Source organism: Panthera leo, chromosome A1, assembly GCF_018350215.1.
Source record: "Panthera leo isolate Ple1 chromosome A1, P.leo_Ple1_pat1.1, whole genome shotgun sequence".
In the NCBI taxonomy this organism is placed as follows: domain Eukaryota; kingdom Metazoa; phylum Chordata; class Mammalia; order Carnivora; family Felidae; genus Panthera; species Panthera leo.
The window spans coordinates 35,736,500-35,752,976 of record NC_056679.1 but is presented as its reverse complement, the minus strand read 5'-3'; the positions used below and the strand labels follow the sequence as shown (position 1 = coordinate 35,752,976).

The 16,477-nt window shown below is 36.9% G+C and overlaps 1 protein-coding gene across 1 annotated transcript in view; it reads left to right on the top strand.

Moving 5' to 3' along the window:
* The window catches only part of DIAPH3 (diaphanous related formin 3), a 504,750-nt gene that overhangs the window by 255,998 nt on the left and 232,275 nt on the right, over positions 1-16,477 (top strand). The window contains exon 21 of the mRNA XM_042927440.1: positions 10,721-10,960. Coding sequence (XP_042783374.1) covers positions 10,721-10,960 — 240 coding nt within the window. The remainder of the gene's footprint in view (positions 1-10,720; positions 10,961-16,477) is intronic.

Here is a 16,477-nt window from a genome sequence, read left to right as displayed (position 1 = left end):
AAACCTATAATCGAGTCTTGCAGACTCCTCTGGGAAGAAAGTTTAGATACCAAGTTCCAGGGGCTAGGGTGAATCCTTTACTTCCCACCGCTACACTAACAGTGAGTAAACTCAAGCCTGTACAACTTAAGGTTATCACCCAGTGATTTGCCTGCTAAAACTAGAATGAACGTTCCTCAAAGGAATATTATAACTCAACAGTTGTTGCGGTATTGTAACATTAAATAGTAAAGAAAAATGAAATGGGATTTATCATCAAAGAAAATCAAACCAGACCCAAGATGGCCCGGATTTGGGATTTCACAGGCAAAGACTTTACTGTGGATATTATGAATATGTTCAAAGAACTACAGGAAATTATCTTCAAGGAATTAAAACAACAACAACATGGTCTTAATGGAGAAGTCTCTTCAGGGAAATGAAAACTATAAAAATTTACCATAAGAAAATTCTCAAACTGAAAAGTTTAATCACTGAATTGAAATATTTAGCATGTAGGTTTAATAGTGTATTGGAGATGCGGAAGAGTCTGCAAGTTTGAAGGCAGCTCTACAGAGGTAATTTTATCTTAAAGATGTAGGCCAAAAAAAAAAAAAAAAGTGTAAAAAACGAACAGAACCTTAGGTATTGTGGGTCAATACCACTCATTCCAAAACACTTGTAATTGGAGTCCCCAAAGGAGAAGAGAGTGAGATTGTGGCTGACAAAATATTTGAAGAAATAATGGCCAAGACTTGCAAATTGGGTAAATTGGGTGAGGAGTAGAAATTGAAGATTCAAGAAGCTCAGCATATCCCAAGCAGGATAATGTAAAGGAAAAAAAAAAAAAAAAAAAAAAAAAAAAGACCTTGGCACATCCTGGTCAAACTGCTGAAAGCCAAAGGTAAAGAAAAATCATGATAGTAACCTGGTGCATTAGGGGTGGGCAGACACATTGCATGTGGGAAAATGAGAGATTTTGCTAACTCTGCAGAAATAATGGAAAGCAGAAGTCAACGGAAGGGTGTAAAGTGTCGAATTAATAACGAAAAACTAACCCTGTAGGGGCACATGGGTGGCTCAGTCGGTTAAGTGTTGGACTCTTGATTTCAGCTCAGTTCATGTTCTCAGGGTTCCTGAATTCCAGCCCCACCTCAGGCTCCCCGCTGCCCCTCCCTCCCTCCCTCCCTCCCTCTCTTTCTCTGTCTCCCTCCCTCCCTCCCTCCCTCCCTCCCTCAAAATAAAGAAACTTAAAAACAAAACCTGTAAAGTCAAAATTCTCTATTTAGTAGATACCCTTCCAAAAATAGGGTAAACTTAAGACATTTTTAGTGAGCTGAGTTTGTAGCCATCAGACCTGCCCTACAAGAAATAAATGCTAAAGGTTATCCTTCAAGCCAGAGGGAAATGACACCAGATGGAAACTTCCAATCTACAAAAAGGAATAAGAGTGCCTGAAATAGTAAATAAACTGTTTCCTCTTCTCATAAATTACTTAAAATTGATAATTAAAAAAAAATCCGGCAGGATGGGGTTTCTAATGTACATAGAAGTAAAAGCTAGTAATTGCACAAATGATGGGGGTACCACAAATGGAATTGCACTGTTATAGCATTACACATATGAAATGAATCTCAGGCAGTGTGAGATGTGAGTGAAATGTAGAAAAAGGAAAATATATACACGTACAATATTGACCTAATAGTAACTCTAGGAGGCTGATATATAAAGATGCATTTTGTTAGTCTTCCAGCAACCAGAAAAAAATATAATTAGAAGAAATAGAGCTCAAAGGCCAATGGAAGAAATAAAACGGAATACTAAACATTGCTTGACTACATCTCTTTTATCTTTTTCTTGCTTTTGTAGTTGAAAAGCAAAAGGGACAAATGGAAAACAGAACAATAAGAAAAGTAGCAAAGTTACGTATATTTCAGGAAACGTATACTTCAAGGCAGAGCGTATTATAAGAAATAAAGAGTGATATTACACAATGATAAAAGGAGTAGTTTACTAGGAATAATCGTCTTAAATATGTAAGCTCCTAGTAACAGCATCAAAATTCATCAAGCACAAACTGGCTGAATTAAATGGAGAAATAGATAACTCCCTGATCCTAACCTTATCATGACCCTTTTTCAGCAAATTCTAGGAAAAACTATAGACTAAAAAAGAAAAAAAAAAAAAGACAGTAAATACATAGAAAATCAAGTTCTGTCAGCGGTTTTGTTCTAATATTTGTGGGGCTTCCTCAGAACAACTCTAGGGTATGCATTGTCTTCAAATACACATGGTACATTCACCAAAGTAGACCCTGTGGGGACATAAAATATATCTCTATAATTTTCAAAAGATTGAAATCTTGCTGAGTGTGTTTTCTGTTAACAGTAAATTGGATAATAATAATGGAACATCTCACTGTTTGAAAATTGCATAATGTGGTTTTTTAATTACCTGTGAGTCAAAGAAAAAATTATTTTGAGTGAATGGAAACACTGAGAACAAAACCAAATTCTCAAATTATGGATATCAGGACTCAAAAGAATTTCAGTACAAAAAATTAGACTCAAACATACATGCAAAGAGTAACAAAATATTTTTATATATCAAATATTTCAGTACATAAAAAGACCAAGTGGTATAATGTTGGCTTAATTTAAAAATTAATGTACTAAACCACAGTACCAGAGAAAGGAGAGAAAAATCACATTACCTAAAGAATCGCAAAATGAGAAGTATTTAGAATTTGAATTTATGATAAAAACTCTTAGCAACTAGAAATAGAAGGAACTTCCTCAACCTGATAGAAGACATCTATGGAAAACATGTAACTCCCCTCATAATTGATGGTGAAGGATTCAATGCTTTGTCATTTCTGATTGGAATCTAGGTGAGGATATCTATTCTTATGCTTCTATTCAGCATTACAATGCATGTTTTAACCTGTATAGTAAGAAAAGAAAAAGAATTTAAAGTCCTGTGCATTGGAAATGAGGAAGTAAGCCATCTTTATTTTTGAGTGACCTGTTGTAAATTCCTTATGAATTCATACAGACAAACTTTGTTGAAGTAACCAGTGAGTTTAATAAGATCACAGAATAATCAGTATATGCAAATAAGCTGTATTTTTCTCTGTAAGCAGTGAGATCTTGGAAAACAAAATAAAAATAGTACTATTTACTCTACCATCCAAAAACTTAAAATACTTAGGAAAAATTTTCACTAACACATGCTAATTTTCTATGGCAAAAACTACAAAATATTGCTGAGAGAAATTAAAGAAATTATAAATGAGCTACTTTCCATGCTCCTACAGTGGAAGGCTCAGTATTGTTAAGATGTCATTTTTTCCCCTCTAATGATCTTAGATTTCGAATATTTGATACACATTCCCAGTCAAAATCCTAGCAGGTTTTATTAGCGTAATTGATAGGAAATTACAATAAATTTGTATGGCATGCAAAGAACCTAGAAGACATAAAATGAGTTTTGAAAAAGAACACACTTGGAAGACTTTTAGACTTTTAGACTTTTAGACTGTGATAGCAAGACAGTAACACTTTGGCTTAAAAATACACAAACTTTTTCTAGAAAGTTTAGAAATAAACCCACAACAATACCATCAACTGACTTTCAGTAGAGACTTCAAGGCTAGTCAGTGGGCGGAAAGGAATTTTTTTTGTATCCTGTACTGCAACTGTACTGCAAAACTTGGATACCCTAGGAACTAAAATGAATCTCAAGTCCTCTGTCATACTGCACAGAAAAATTAATGAGGGGCGGAATATTGACCTAAACATGCAAAACTAGAAAACAGGTATTAAGTAGTATAAACCACTTAGCAACACAGTTTGACAATTTCTTAGAAAAGTATACGTTTATACTCTATTTTTTAGACACTTAATGGAAATGAGAAGATTCATACAAGAATATTCAGAATGTTCTGTATTAGTTTCCACAGGCCTCCAATAACAAATGTCCACAACTGCGGTGGCTTAAAACCACAAATTTATTCTCTCACATTTCTGGACACCAAAATACCTAAATCGAGGTGCTGGCAGGTTGGCTCCTTCTGGAGGCTTTGAGGGAGAACGTGTTCCATGCCTCTCTTCTCACTTGTGATAGCAGCTCACAGTCAAGACTTTGTCTATCTAGCTGCTAGGATCTCTCCAATCTCTGCCGCCTCCTTTGCATTGCCTTCTCCTGTGTGTTTCTCTCTCCCTACCCCCCTTTTTAAAAATTAAAGTGACATCAGTCACTTAATTTAGAGCCCACCCTAAACCCAGCATGATCTCGCGTGGAGATCCTTAATTGTATCCGCAAAGATCTTATTTCCAAATAAAGTCACATTCACAGATACCTGGGGTAAGAACTTGACATATGATTTACCCAGTTCCCTGTTTAACCCAACCCACCACATAGCCCCAAACTGAAAAACAAAGAGTCCATCAACAGAAGTGAGTAAAGAAATGTTGGTATATTTTTACAACAAAATATCACTCATTAGTAAAAGGGAACCAAATATCGAATCACACAGCATGTATATGAATTTCAAAGTCCTTTTGTTCAGTGAAAGAAGCAAGACACAAAAAGTGTTTACTGAAGGTTTCATTAATATCAATTTCAAGAACAGGCAAAACTAAGCTATTATGGTAGAAATAAAAACATTGGGTTTCTTATGGTAGGGTGGGGATTGTCTGGAAGCAGACATGAATGAATTTAAGACACCAGAATGGTTGTGGGTTTTATGCCAGCTTTTTAATTCATCAGATATGAAACTTCTGTGTTAAGAGTATTTGCTAAGACTGCCAAATTAAATAAGTCTCTCGCTCTCTAGCTTTCCCGCTTACAGATCCTGAGTATCGACAGAACTCATTTGGACCTCCTGTGAAATCCTTAGTGGTCCAGAACTGATAAGCACTTGTAAACAAAGATAAAGCAATATCTGATGGCTATAACCAATTTTCTGTTTCTTGACTAGCTGCAGGAATATACATTTCATCCTTTTAATATTTTTTGTATGATTCTTGGCTTTGCTCTTATGGAAAAAATGTTAAAAACATACCATATGTACTTTGCTGTTGTGTAGTTTTTAAAAAATAATTTTAGCCTCAGAGCTTTAATATCATAAGAACACATTGATTAAAAAAAAAAAAAAACACAAAACATTTTTGTATTCTGAGCACTACCCAGGCATAAGGTGCTTAAATAGCTGTGTTTTTGATGCATTTCTTGAAACGAACTATTCTTTTTTTCTGGAGCATTCTGGAGATCTTGAAAATAGTGGCCAGCTAACGGTAAAGGGTAGGTATTTTTTTTTATGCAGTTTAAGAAATCAAGTTAACTTTTTTCAAAGTGTCTTAATTCTGTTATTAGATTTACATTATTTTCTTAGCTGTTGCTTTCCTCCCTCAACCCTTTGTCATTTTCTAGTCTTGTCTTTGACAAGGATGCATTTGTTTTTCACCTTCCCTTTGCTTATTTGCACCTCTTCCACAGAGAACAGAAGAATTAGCTAATAAGGAAATATGAGTGGAAAGTGCAGTGTGAGGGGACAACAAACACAAATCTGGAAAAAATACTAAAAATTCAGCACAACGGGAGGCAGTTGGAAAAAGAAAGGAATCTGAAACAGTACAGCCGGGTGTCTCCACAGTGTTTGGTCACATAACTACAGTGGAGAAAGTCCATTCCTACTCCTAGGAAAACATAGTAGGAGTAATTGGAGTATTAGATGGCTTTTAAGATACGACTGTTAATTTCCACACTTGATGCTCTCAGTGACACGCACACATGACTGGCAGCAAGTTAGCTCGAGGACCATGTCCTACCTGCCATGTGACCTTGAAGGAGTCCTTTAGCCTTCCTGAAACATTGTTCTGTTATTCCTTTTTTCTTTTAAATATAATTTATTGTCAAACTGGTTTCCACACAACACCCAATGCTCATCCCTACAGGTGCCCTCCTCAATGCCCATCACCCACTTTCCCCTCCCTCCCACCCCCCATCAACCCTCAGTTTGTTCTCGGTATCCAAGAATCTCTTAATGGTTTGACTCCCTCCCACTCAGTAACTTTTTTTTCCCCTTCCCCTCCCCCATGGTCTTCTGTGAAGTTTCTCAAGATCCACATATGAGTGAAGACATATGGTATCTGTCTTTCTCTGACTGACTTATTTTGTTCTGTTATTCCTGATACATGTACAAAATATATGAAATAAAGGTTTAGAGTAGCCAGTCAGTTCAGATGAAAGTGAGTGTCTTTTCAGTCAGTTGATTACTTGTAGTGTTAGGTAAATGGATGGTTAAAATAGTTCCATAGTGACTTTAGGGAAGAATAACAAAGATACTGCGCATGTACTAAGATTTCTTTTCAGGCGAGCCTGTGCAAGTCTGCAGGTGAGAAGGGCGGAGGGTGGGGGCGGGGAATGCGCCAAGTTTTGAATAAGCTGGTTCCTGAATATCTCTTATCTATTAAAGAAATTAAAGAGAACCAGATATGGTATTAGACATAGTTGGTATAAAAATGTCTAACGGATTCTGTTGTTTCCCCCATAAAACAATGGATGGCATTAAAATTATGTGTGAAAACATAATCATAATGAGATGATGCAAGATTACATCTTCCTTTTTGCCCTTTGTCTACTTTTTGCCCTTTGAGACAGATGGAAAGAATCAGATGATCCAAGGGTGGCAGTCATGACTTAGGCATCCAGTCCGTACCTGTTGCTTTATTATTTTCTCAAGTTCTTTCATCTCACTTGTCTCTCCTCTGACAGCACTTAATGTTGCCAACAAACAGAGGTGTGACATAAAAATTACCCTTAGACTTCTGGATATTCTTGATTGATTTTCACCAGTCACTGCTTTAAAGGTTTTTTTTTATTTGGCATGGAACATCTCTAATTATGGGGTGGGGACATTGCAGGAACACTGCCCCCTGCTTTCAAATAGCAGTTAAAGTATTTTCACTTTCTTTTTTATGCCTTCAGATTGATCTTCAGATTACAACTCCCTATTGTCAGAGTTTGGTGATGTGAGTTTATATTACTAAGACTAGGTATCGATCAGTTGAAAGGATAACTCTGTGAAAGTTAAGTTCTAATTTATTAACTGTCTTTTTTTTTTCAAATGTTTATTTATTTTGAGAGAGAAAGAGTGCGCACAAGCATGAGCAGGGGAGGGGCAGAGAGAGAGGGAGAGGGAGTCCCACGCAGACTCCACGCTGTCAGCACAGAGCCAGACTCGGGGCTCAATCTCACAAATCATGACCTGAGCCGAAATCAAGAGTTGGACCCTGAACCAGCTGAGCCAGCCAGGCACCCTTCATTATTAACTGTCTCACAGTTAAACTTTCATAACCTTCTTTTCTTTCTCCTCCTCTTTTAGTGACTCTCTTACCATTGAGAGCATTATTTGGAGCACCATAGCTCTTCATTTCTGCATTCAGCCTCGCCTGGAGCAGACAAGTGCGAGGTTCCTTAGTAAGCAAACAGAACACAAATCCTGTGTTGACAGATCATGTGAAGTAATGAAGAAACAGACGTTCTTCAAGAATAAAAAAAATATATATTTTTTCTGATTTTTAAACTTTTTACTCTTTGATCCTATATGAGGAAAGACTCTGATTTGATTAATGACAAAAAGAACCCTGCTATTCTTATCACAGATCCCAAGAGCTAGACCTTAGAATGTTAGTGTACTTTAAGACTTTTGTTTTTAAATAATGGGGACAGCCATGTGTCCTGCAGGATCAGAGTAGGCTATTCAATAGTAGACTGAAGACCAGAATGAGTTCCAGGTGATCTCTCAGGTTTTTTTCCAGCTCAGTGATTTTTGTTCACTAAAATACATTTATTTTTTATTAGTCTAAATCCTATTTGAAATTTGGAAGAAAGAACAATATGGAAAGGACATCTGATTTTAAAAGATGTTGCTCTAAAATGTGTTTTTAGGTTTCCTGGCTTTGTCAGGGTTTTTCATGAATTCATAGCATTTTGTTCTGCATTACATCATACACTTACTCTGTCTTTTCAAGGTAACTGTCCCTAGTGCCAGGTAAACTCATTACTCATACAAATCTAGGTTATATTTTTCTAGGAAAATTAATTACTTTATCCTGGCTACATATGGTTAGCTTGTCAGCAGGAAAGCTTTAACATATTTGGGGACAGTATAATCGAGGCATTTAAGCAGTTTTTTTCTCTTTGTGCATAAATTAGTACATTAATATAGGTTAAAATTAATATATTTTGTAATAATATTTTCCTGGGATACTTCTCATGTTTATGGCAAAGTAACAGACTATCATGAATAAGGGCACAGGTTGAAAACATGCCACGGGAGCATCATACACCTTTTGAATGGCCATAACCACGTGTACTCATGTGAGTCCTCTACCTTACTATTCTAGAGGGTATATTAAATGGAATAGAGCACTAATACAGAGTTGGCCCAATATAATGTGAATACCATTTGCAATGGTTAAGCATAAAAATTTAGAGAATTTAGTTTATTTGGGAGCATTTAAGACACGTTTGGGGCTCCTGGGTGGCTCAGTCGGTTAAGCAGCCGACTTCGGCTCAGGTCATGATCTCGCAGTCTGTGAGTTCGAGCCCCACATGGGGCTCTGTGCTGACAGCTCAGAGCCTGAAGCCTGTTTCAGATTCTGTGTCTCCCTCTCTCTGACCCTCCCCCAATCATGCTCTGTCTCTCTCTGTCTCAAAAATAAATAAACGTTAAAAAAAAAATTAAAAAAAAAAAAAGACACGTGAAATGACGTTATGAGAAGTAATCACTGTTTGACTCAGTGTAGCTGCACATATACTGCCCAAACAGAAGGATGCATGCCTGCTAACAATTGCCATTCTAACCGGGCTTCATTTTATCTTTCTAAAATTTTATACTAAATGTATTCTATGAAACCGTTATTAGTTCTTGTTTTGTTCTTACGTCTTTTTTGAGCTTATAGTCTTTTTACTTTTTTTGTTTCAATGTTTGTTTATTTTGAGAGAGTGAGTGCTAGAGCATGAGCAGCAGAGGGGCTGACAGAGGGAGAGAGGGAATCCTAAGCAGACTCCCTACTGTCAGTGCAGAGCCTGCCATAGGCCTCGCTCGATTCCACAAACCGCGAGATCCTGACCTGAGCCGAAATCAAGAGTCAGATGCTCAACCCACTGAGCCACCCAGGCCCCCCACCCTTTTTACTTTCTTGTAAGAAGAAAAAAAATATTTCCCCTAGACAGCCAAATTTGAAGACATTCCTTGAACTCAGAATTTTAAGACCTTTTCAAAAGTTCTGTGTGGAGGGCAATTAACTACATCAGTCAAACTCTTAGAATCTTGGCTGTATCCACTTAAACATTAAAACATCAGGTGACTAGAGAGAATACTAAATGTGAATTAGATATTTATATTATTTGCTAAGAAACTTCTCAATCGCTGTAAGGATTTGGTCCATCTGAAGATGTATCTGCTGAGAGTTAACTCCTTACTGCTCAGTTCTTGTTAGATGAGTATGCTGGGCTGTATTGTTATGTCCAAGCAAGTATCCTTTTGGATCTAATATCTTTTTGGACCTAATAAATCCAGGCTTTTGTCTGGTCTATTTAACTTTAAACAGCAGCCATTGTATTATTAGCAGATAGTCTTCTGTCTCCTGAACAGAAATCCTATAAGCTTTGTGTGACATTGTTCTTTACGTTTTCTTTTATACTCTGTTGACTAACAGACCTATTCCCTATTTTAACCGTAAGGTGTTGTGTCACTGTTGGTTGTTTTTTGTTTTTGTTTTTTTCCTGACCTTGCCTCACACTGCTTTTATTTATAATAGCTGTTGAAGTTCAATAGGTTTACTGTTATTACATCATCAATGTGTTTAAAGTCTCAATCCCTAGCACGTTTGGTCAGTGAATTCATACACAGCTTAAATGCCCTTTGTCTCCAGCCTTCAGTTAAATGGCTGTTCTCCCCTGTGATAGAACACAGGGGAGTAAGTTTAAGGCAAGAACTTGCTGACTCTCTAGGCTTTTTGTTCTTTTCAACATCTTCAGCCCCCACGCTCCCAACAAGGGAACGCAGAGTCCCAAACAGGGTTAACTTGGCATTTGATGGACCCATAGCTTTGCATGGCTTCTGGCTCTGGCTACGCCCATGTTCCTTAACATCCACTCTGCTAATTTAGTGTGTGTCAGGAGTCATTCTACTTCTCTGTGTTTCTCTAGAAAGTCAATTTAGTACAAATTGGGACCTATTTACTTTCCCTCCATCTAACACATACTGTTAGTCAGCAGGGCTTCTGAGGACAGCAGTTGCTATTTGAAGAAAACAAACCCTCTTTAGACCTTTCTGAATGTTTTAAACATGACCCAACCTTTTCCAGTGTTGAACAAAAATTAATGAGAGAAATGCTTTGTCATTTGTTGCCTCTGTACCCTGCCACCTTTTTTAAAATTTAGTCTTTGTTGAAAAATTATATGTACCTTATCACTTTAACTTTGTCATTTAATTAAAGCTTTCTTTTCCCTGAGCATCTAAATTGTTAATTTTTTCTTTGAGGGATGACTCTTGATTGCTCACAAAAACAAGCAAGGCTTTTCTCTCTCTCCCTGCTATCAGTTTTAAGGGACATATTGCTTCCTCGGCACTGTCATACCAATAAATCATCCCAGATTACTTGCAGTCGTACAGTACTAAAGTATACCATGCATTTTAAAGGAAATCTGCTATTTTCTTTTCAATCAGATGAGCAATGTGAAGAGACTCCGGCCACGGCTCAGTGCTATTCTCTTTAAGCTTCAGTTTGAAGAGCAGGTGAACAGCATCAAACCTGACATCATGGCTGTCAGTACTGCCTGTGAGCAGATAAAGAAAAGCAAAAGCTTTAGCAAGTTGCTGGAACTTGTGTTGCTAATGGGAAACTACATGAACGCTGGCTCCCGGAATGCTCAAACCTTCGGATTTAACCTTAGCTCTCTCTGTAAAGTGAGTTGTTTTTTTTTTTTAAAACACATATTTGCCTGGACACTCATTCTTAAATGTCAGCCCTGATTACATTATTTAAATATTTTTATTTTGATGTGTTCATTATCGAGAATTTGAACCAAACCATGGACCCAAACCCAGAGTGAACTGAGCTAATTTACTCAACCTCTGAGCTAAATCCAAATATTAATTTTCTCTGATCTGCAAATCCAACTGAAGGATTTTGTTTAATAACAGAATTATGTCATAAACCTATCCTTTCCCAACCTAATGAAATGGAACATCAAAATATTTAAATCTAATATTCAATTCAAGTGACTGCAAATGGTGGTATATACATATTGAGAATTGCTTAAGATTGTCGCTTCAGTTTTTACTTTAGCTATTTAAATAGTTCTGTGTGTTTTTGTTTTGTTTCGTTTTTTTGCAAGCTGACTAAAGGGAGAAAAGAGTGAGACTGCTTTATATAAAGGGGGAAATTCTTCTTATTAGGAATAGACAGACATACCTTGGGTATCATTAATGATTTTGAAATGTTTGTATCTAAATATAATTTTAAAGGATGTGAAAATTGAGTAAGTTTAGAGATTTTTTTTTTTTTCCTCCTGAGTTCTTCCACATGTTAAATACTGTTACGGCAAATATATTCACTGTTTTCATATAACAGAGTTCTTTCCTAGGAAGAGGGCCATAGCAATAGTGCTTTATTGATCTGCTTGCAATGAATTCTTCTTGTTACACATCACAAGAAAAGCCTTCTTTTGTTCTTGACCTGCTAACATCTATACCACCTGATTAAGGAATTTGATGACTGATTTTCCCCCCCGCTATCCAGAAGTTTGCTTTATACCACTTGATTTTTCTGAAAGACCTACATTAGCGTGTATGTAACCTCTTTTCAAACTGAAATCCGAAGAGGATTTTCGCTTTTACAAAATGGGGATTGCTTTTTTGCTTTATGCCATTTGGCTTAAAGGCCAAATGAAAGGTTTCGTGGGGACACTCTACTTTCGGGTAGCGGGGGAAACCAGTGTTGCCGTTGCCAGTGAGATAGGGAAGGTGAGAAGCAAGTTCAGTTTTAGCTGTGGGTTGGCTTGAATAGTTAATCTCCCAGTGCTTTCACAACTTGCCTTATACAGTGTTCCTGACCTAAGCCTCCAGTTGGTATCAACACCTGTGAGCTTGCCCCACCCCAATTCCATCTTTTTATTTTCCTCTCAGTTCCTGAGCTTGATATATTCAGTTAAGATCCCTAGCATGGGAGGTGCAATTCATAATACATGTATTGAAGACTTTACACATTTGTAGAGTGCTTGCTTATTCCTGTGCCAAATGCTTGACCTGGTCATCCCATTGAATGGATGTACTTATTTACCTGGCATACATGAACCCCCGTTTTTCACCATTAATTATTATTAATTTTTTTAATAGAGCTGTATACAAAAACTTATGGCAACAGTTGAGAGAGAGAGGCTAGCACAGTTAGGAGGGGACAGTTAAGCATTTGGAGAAGGAATTTGAGCTGAGTCTGGAAGTGCGAGTGGATGTTCCCTGAGAGGAAAAGGCGTTCTAAGCTAAATCCATCAGTTTGCATGAAGGGTCATTTCACGGCGTATGTGAGTACACCAAGTGATGGGAAGCCTAGACGGGAAAGGAATGGCGAACAGGCAAATGAAATAGTAAATTGGTCTACATTGGAAAGCACCTTCAGCGCCATTCCTTATGGTGAAGATTTATGGAAACCTGTTAGTTTTTAGTAGAAGTGATGCTATCAGAGACGTCTCGTGAGAACATAATTCTAATAGCAGTGTGGAAGAAAGTTAAGGTGCCCTGTCCAGTACTGTCACCATTAGCCATATGTGGCTATTTACATTTAAATTAATTAAAATTTAAATAAAATTAGCAAGTGCCTCAGGCACACTAGCTATGTTTCAAGTCAATAAGTGTCCATACGTGTTGGCAGCATAAAAATAGCACATTTTCCATCACTGTAGAAAATTCTACTGGACAGCACTGGGGTAGAGGGTTATAGCTGGGAGAGGCTCTCTGACTGGCTGGCTGGCTGGCTGGCTGACTGGCTGGCTGGCTGACTGACTGGCTGGCTGACTGACTGACTGACGTATGTAGCACGTGATCTAGGAGAGTGGACTGAGGAACTCAAGCGGAGAAGATAGGGAAGATGAAGGGAAAAAGGAGAGATCAAAGATAACTCCTCCATACTGACATGTGTGATGTGGTTGCTCAAAAGTGATTGAGTTCAGGCTATTTTTAGTGTTTCCTACCCCTTGTTTACCTCAGTGTCTTAAAGAGAATCTGATGGAAGCTGCTTTAACTATTTAGCAAATATTTGTCCGTTATGAAACAGTGAAGGTACTTTGAGACAATGGAAGTGCAAGCTAGGGTAGTGGCAAAAGGACTTGGGGTAGGATGGAAGGGGCGGGGGGAGGGGAGTATGCACATTTAAGGAATATCTAGGGAACTGTTGGAGTGTTGATAATGAACTTGGAGGTGGAAGGGCAAGGAGGCAAGCAGATTCAGGCTTTCCTTGAGAAAGGAAGCAAAGGAAGAAAAACAGGATGAAGAGCAAAGTTGGGGAGAAGTTTACACCTACAAATCAACTGAAATTTGTTTCTTAGTGCTAAGGGTCTTTTCTTCTGTAGAGCTTGTGTCTCAGAACTGCAGTCGACTCCCTCATACACTTCCTCGAAAGGGAGCTGTTGACAAGAGATTAGGTCTGAGTGATGAGGTAGAATAGCCTAATACAGTGCCTGGTGCATAGCAAATACTCAATAAATGACAATGCACCAGACAAAATGGACACAAAGTTGTGCCTTTTATGTAGTTAGAGTAGGCATTCTCTCATACTGATAGACAGTGGCTGATGCATAATAATTTAAAAATCTTTTACGAAAGCAATGCATGCTGCTGTTATTTTACTACAGCTAATCTGTAAACCAGTTAATCTGTCTCCAGATAAGAGTTGACTGTATTTTCAGGCAACGATACTAGATATTTTGACCATCCCTCTTAGGATTCTTCTGTTGTGCAAGAAAGAAAATAAATACTACAACTTTATATTTTTTATTAGCCTACATGTCAAGTTGAAAGCTTATATTGAACAAGATGATATCTCATCATGTACGTTATCAGAAGTAGCAGCTTGATCTTTGACAATTGTGATTGAATTTTCACACTGAGTATAAAGCATTTGGTTTGGTGATAAGCCCCCATAAAAGGAATTCCATCTGTATTTGACAGTAGAAAGGGTAATATTTTAATCTGTTAAAACATGCTGCGTAATTATATGACATCTAATATTCTATATTCAAAACCTTTACTTTTAAATACCCTTTGTAAATTTAGCTCTACTTTGAGAAGTACATGGAGTTCTACTAAGTTGTTAACTTTTCATCCTTTATAAATAATTATATGAGTTGTGAAATCTATATAGATTATAGCTTAATTTTAAGGGCTGTATTACATCTTTGCATACCTTTATAATGGAGGTAGCTAAATATAATAGCTCTGAGTTCAGAGGGAAAAGGATTGCGTGGATTTTTACCCTAAAGATTGGATGTGGCCTCTGTTAAATAAATATAAAAATAAAAGAAACAAGCTAAACATAAGCAAGTTTCTATTAAGATGTAAATAAAAATTAAAGTAGATTCTTAGAGGCTTTCTGGTGGTAAAAGTGAAGTACAGACATGGTCGTGAAACTTTTTGTGAACTAAGAGGTTTCTCCTCCTTTGCCAAAGCTGAACTTCACAAGAAAATTTGCACGTGTATTGTTAGAAAAGAAAAATACGACATTGAGCTGTGTTCTTTAAAACAGTAAATGAATGAATCAGTTACATTAGGATCTTTCTTTTAGAACCATCTTTCCCTCCCCTCCCCCTATCCTTTCCCTAGGAGTATGGGCCAGAGCCTGGTAGGGTTTGACACATCAAGGGAACACTCGTGGAAAGATACAAATATACTCTTCAGTTATATAATGCTATTTCTAGTTTAAGTAAAATGGTATAAATACCTTGGTTTCGGATGGCTTGACTATTTAAAAGGATAAACGTTAGAATATGTAAAAGAATGGATGAACTTCTTGTCATTCATAAAGTCCGCCAAAGATATTGCTAGACTAGATAAAAATTGGATAATATGCAATTGGAGATTATATTCTTTTTTCAGGACCTGCTATTGATTAAATGCAAATCCGTATCCTTAGAAATTCAATCAGTAAATGGTAGGTGATTGCCTCACCAAAATGCCCACCTAGAAAAAATTTACATGTGATTAGTGTTGAAGTTAATTTTCTTAGAGAACCTATTGGTGATGCAAAGATCTTTTTTTTTCTTCTTTCTCCAAGTAGATCAGTGTTCTAGCAAAAGAATGAGTTGACCCAATCATCAAAGTTTAACACTATATTAAAATCTATGAGAGGATTTTTACCTTGTAAATTAAAAAAAAACAACAACAGGTATTATCAATCCATATACTATGGCTATAGCATGTGTTTAATATTTCCTAATGTCTAATGATAAGTAATTTCCAAGTTACAAATTATCCCAATCAATACAACTGGATGATGTAGTTATAAAATATAGGTCTTTGTTCTAAGTAATTACATTGTATTGGGATAGTAGATATAAATTTTGGAAGAGTTTACAAAGTGTAATAACTGACTTTCGTCAGTGTTAGCTATTTTGGGGGGGAAATTGCAGAAACAAGTAATTGCTGATTCCATTATAAATTGATCAATATTATCACGTTGTAGGAAAACTTCTCTCTTGTTGTCAGTAGAACATACAGTGAGTTCACCTCAAAGGTGAAGTCCTCAAAGGACATGTAGTAACGGGAGTTTAGGATAGTCGGAAGTTAGGTGTTAAAGGGTTGGGAAGTAGCAGGCAAGATTGGTTTTTGTCTCCTCTTGATTTTGATTTTTTTTCCATTTAAAAGACTTTTTTTTGTTCATTGAAGTACATGAAATTTGTATCTGATATCCTGTATATTCTTTTTATAAGCTCAGGCTAACCCAAGTAGAATAAAGCTAACCAAAGCTGTGATGAGGAAGATCTTTGAAGGAGAAAAACAACACAGAACAAAAACCAGCCATTTTATTTCCTTTTTGATTGATGCCTCCACCAACTCCAGTGAGTGATTTCTTGAAATTGTGAACAGTTCTTCCTATAGGACATTGACTCTCAACCAGGAGCGCCCTTTAAGAAATATTGATGTGTCAGCCCCACATTGGATCAATTACTTCAGCATGTATGGATGTGGATCTTGATTAGTGGCTTCTTAGAGGTCTCCTGGATGATTTTAATGCACAAACTGAGCTGAGAATCATTTTGTCTTCTGCCCTACTTTATCCCAGAATGGAAAAATCTCTGGTTGGTGGTGTGGAACCAGCCAAGAAACAAACATACAAAAGCAAAACCCAACCAATACAAGAACAAAAACAAAAAAGAAACAGGTCTACGTCTTCACTTAAGAATGAGTGGTGAAAATATTTCCAAAAACTGC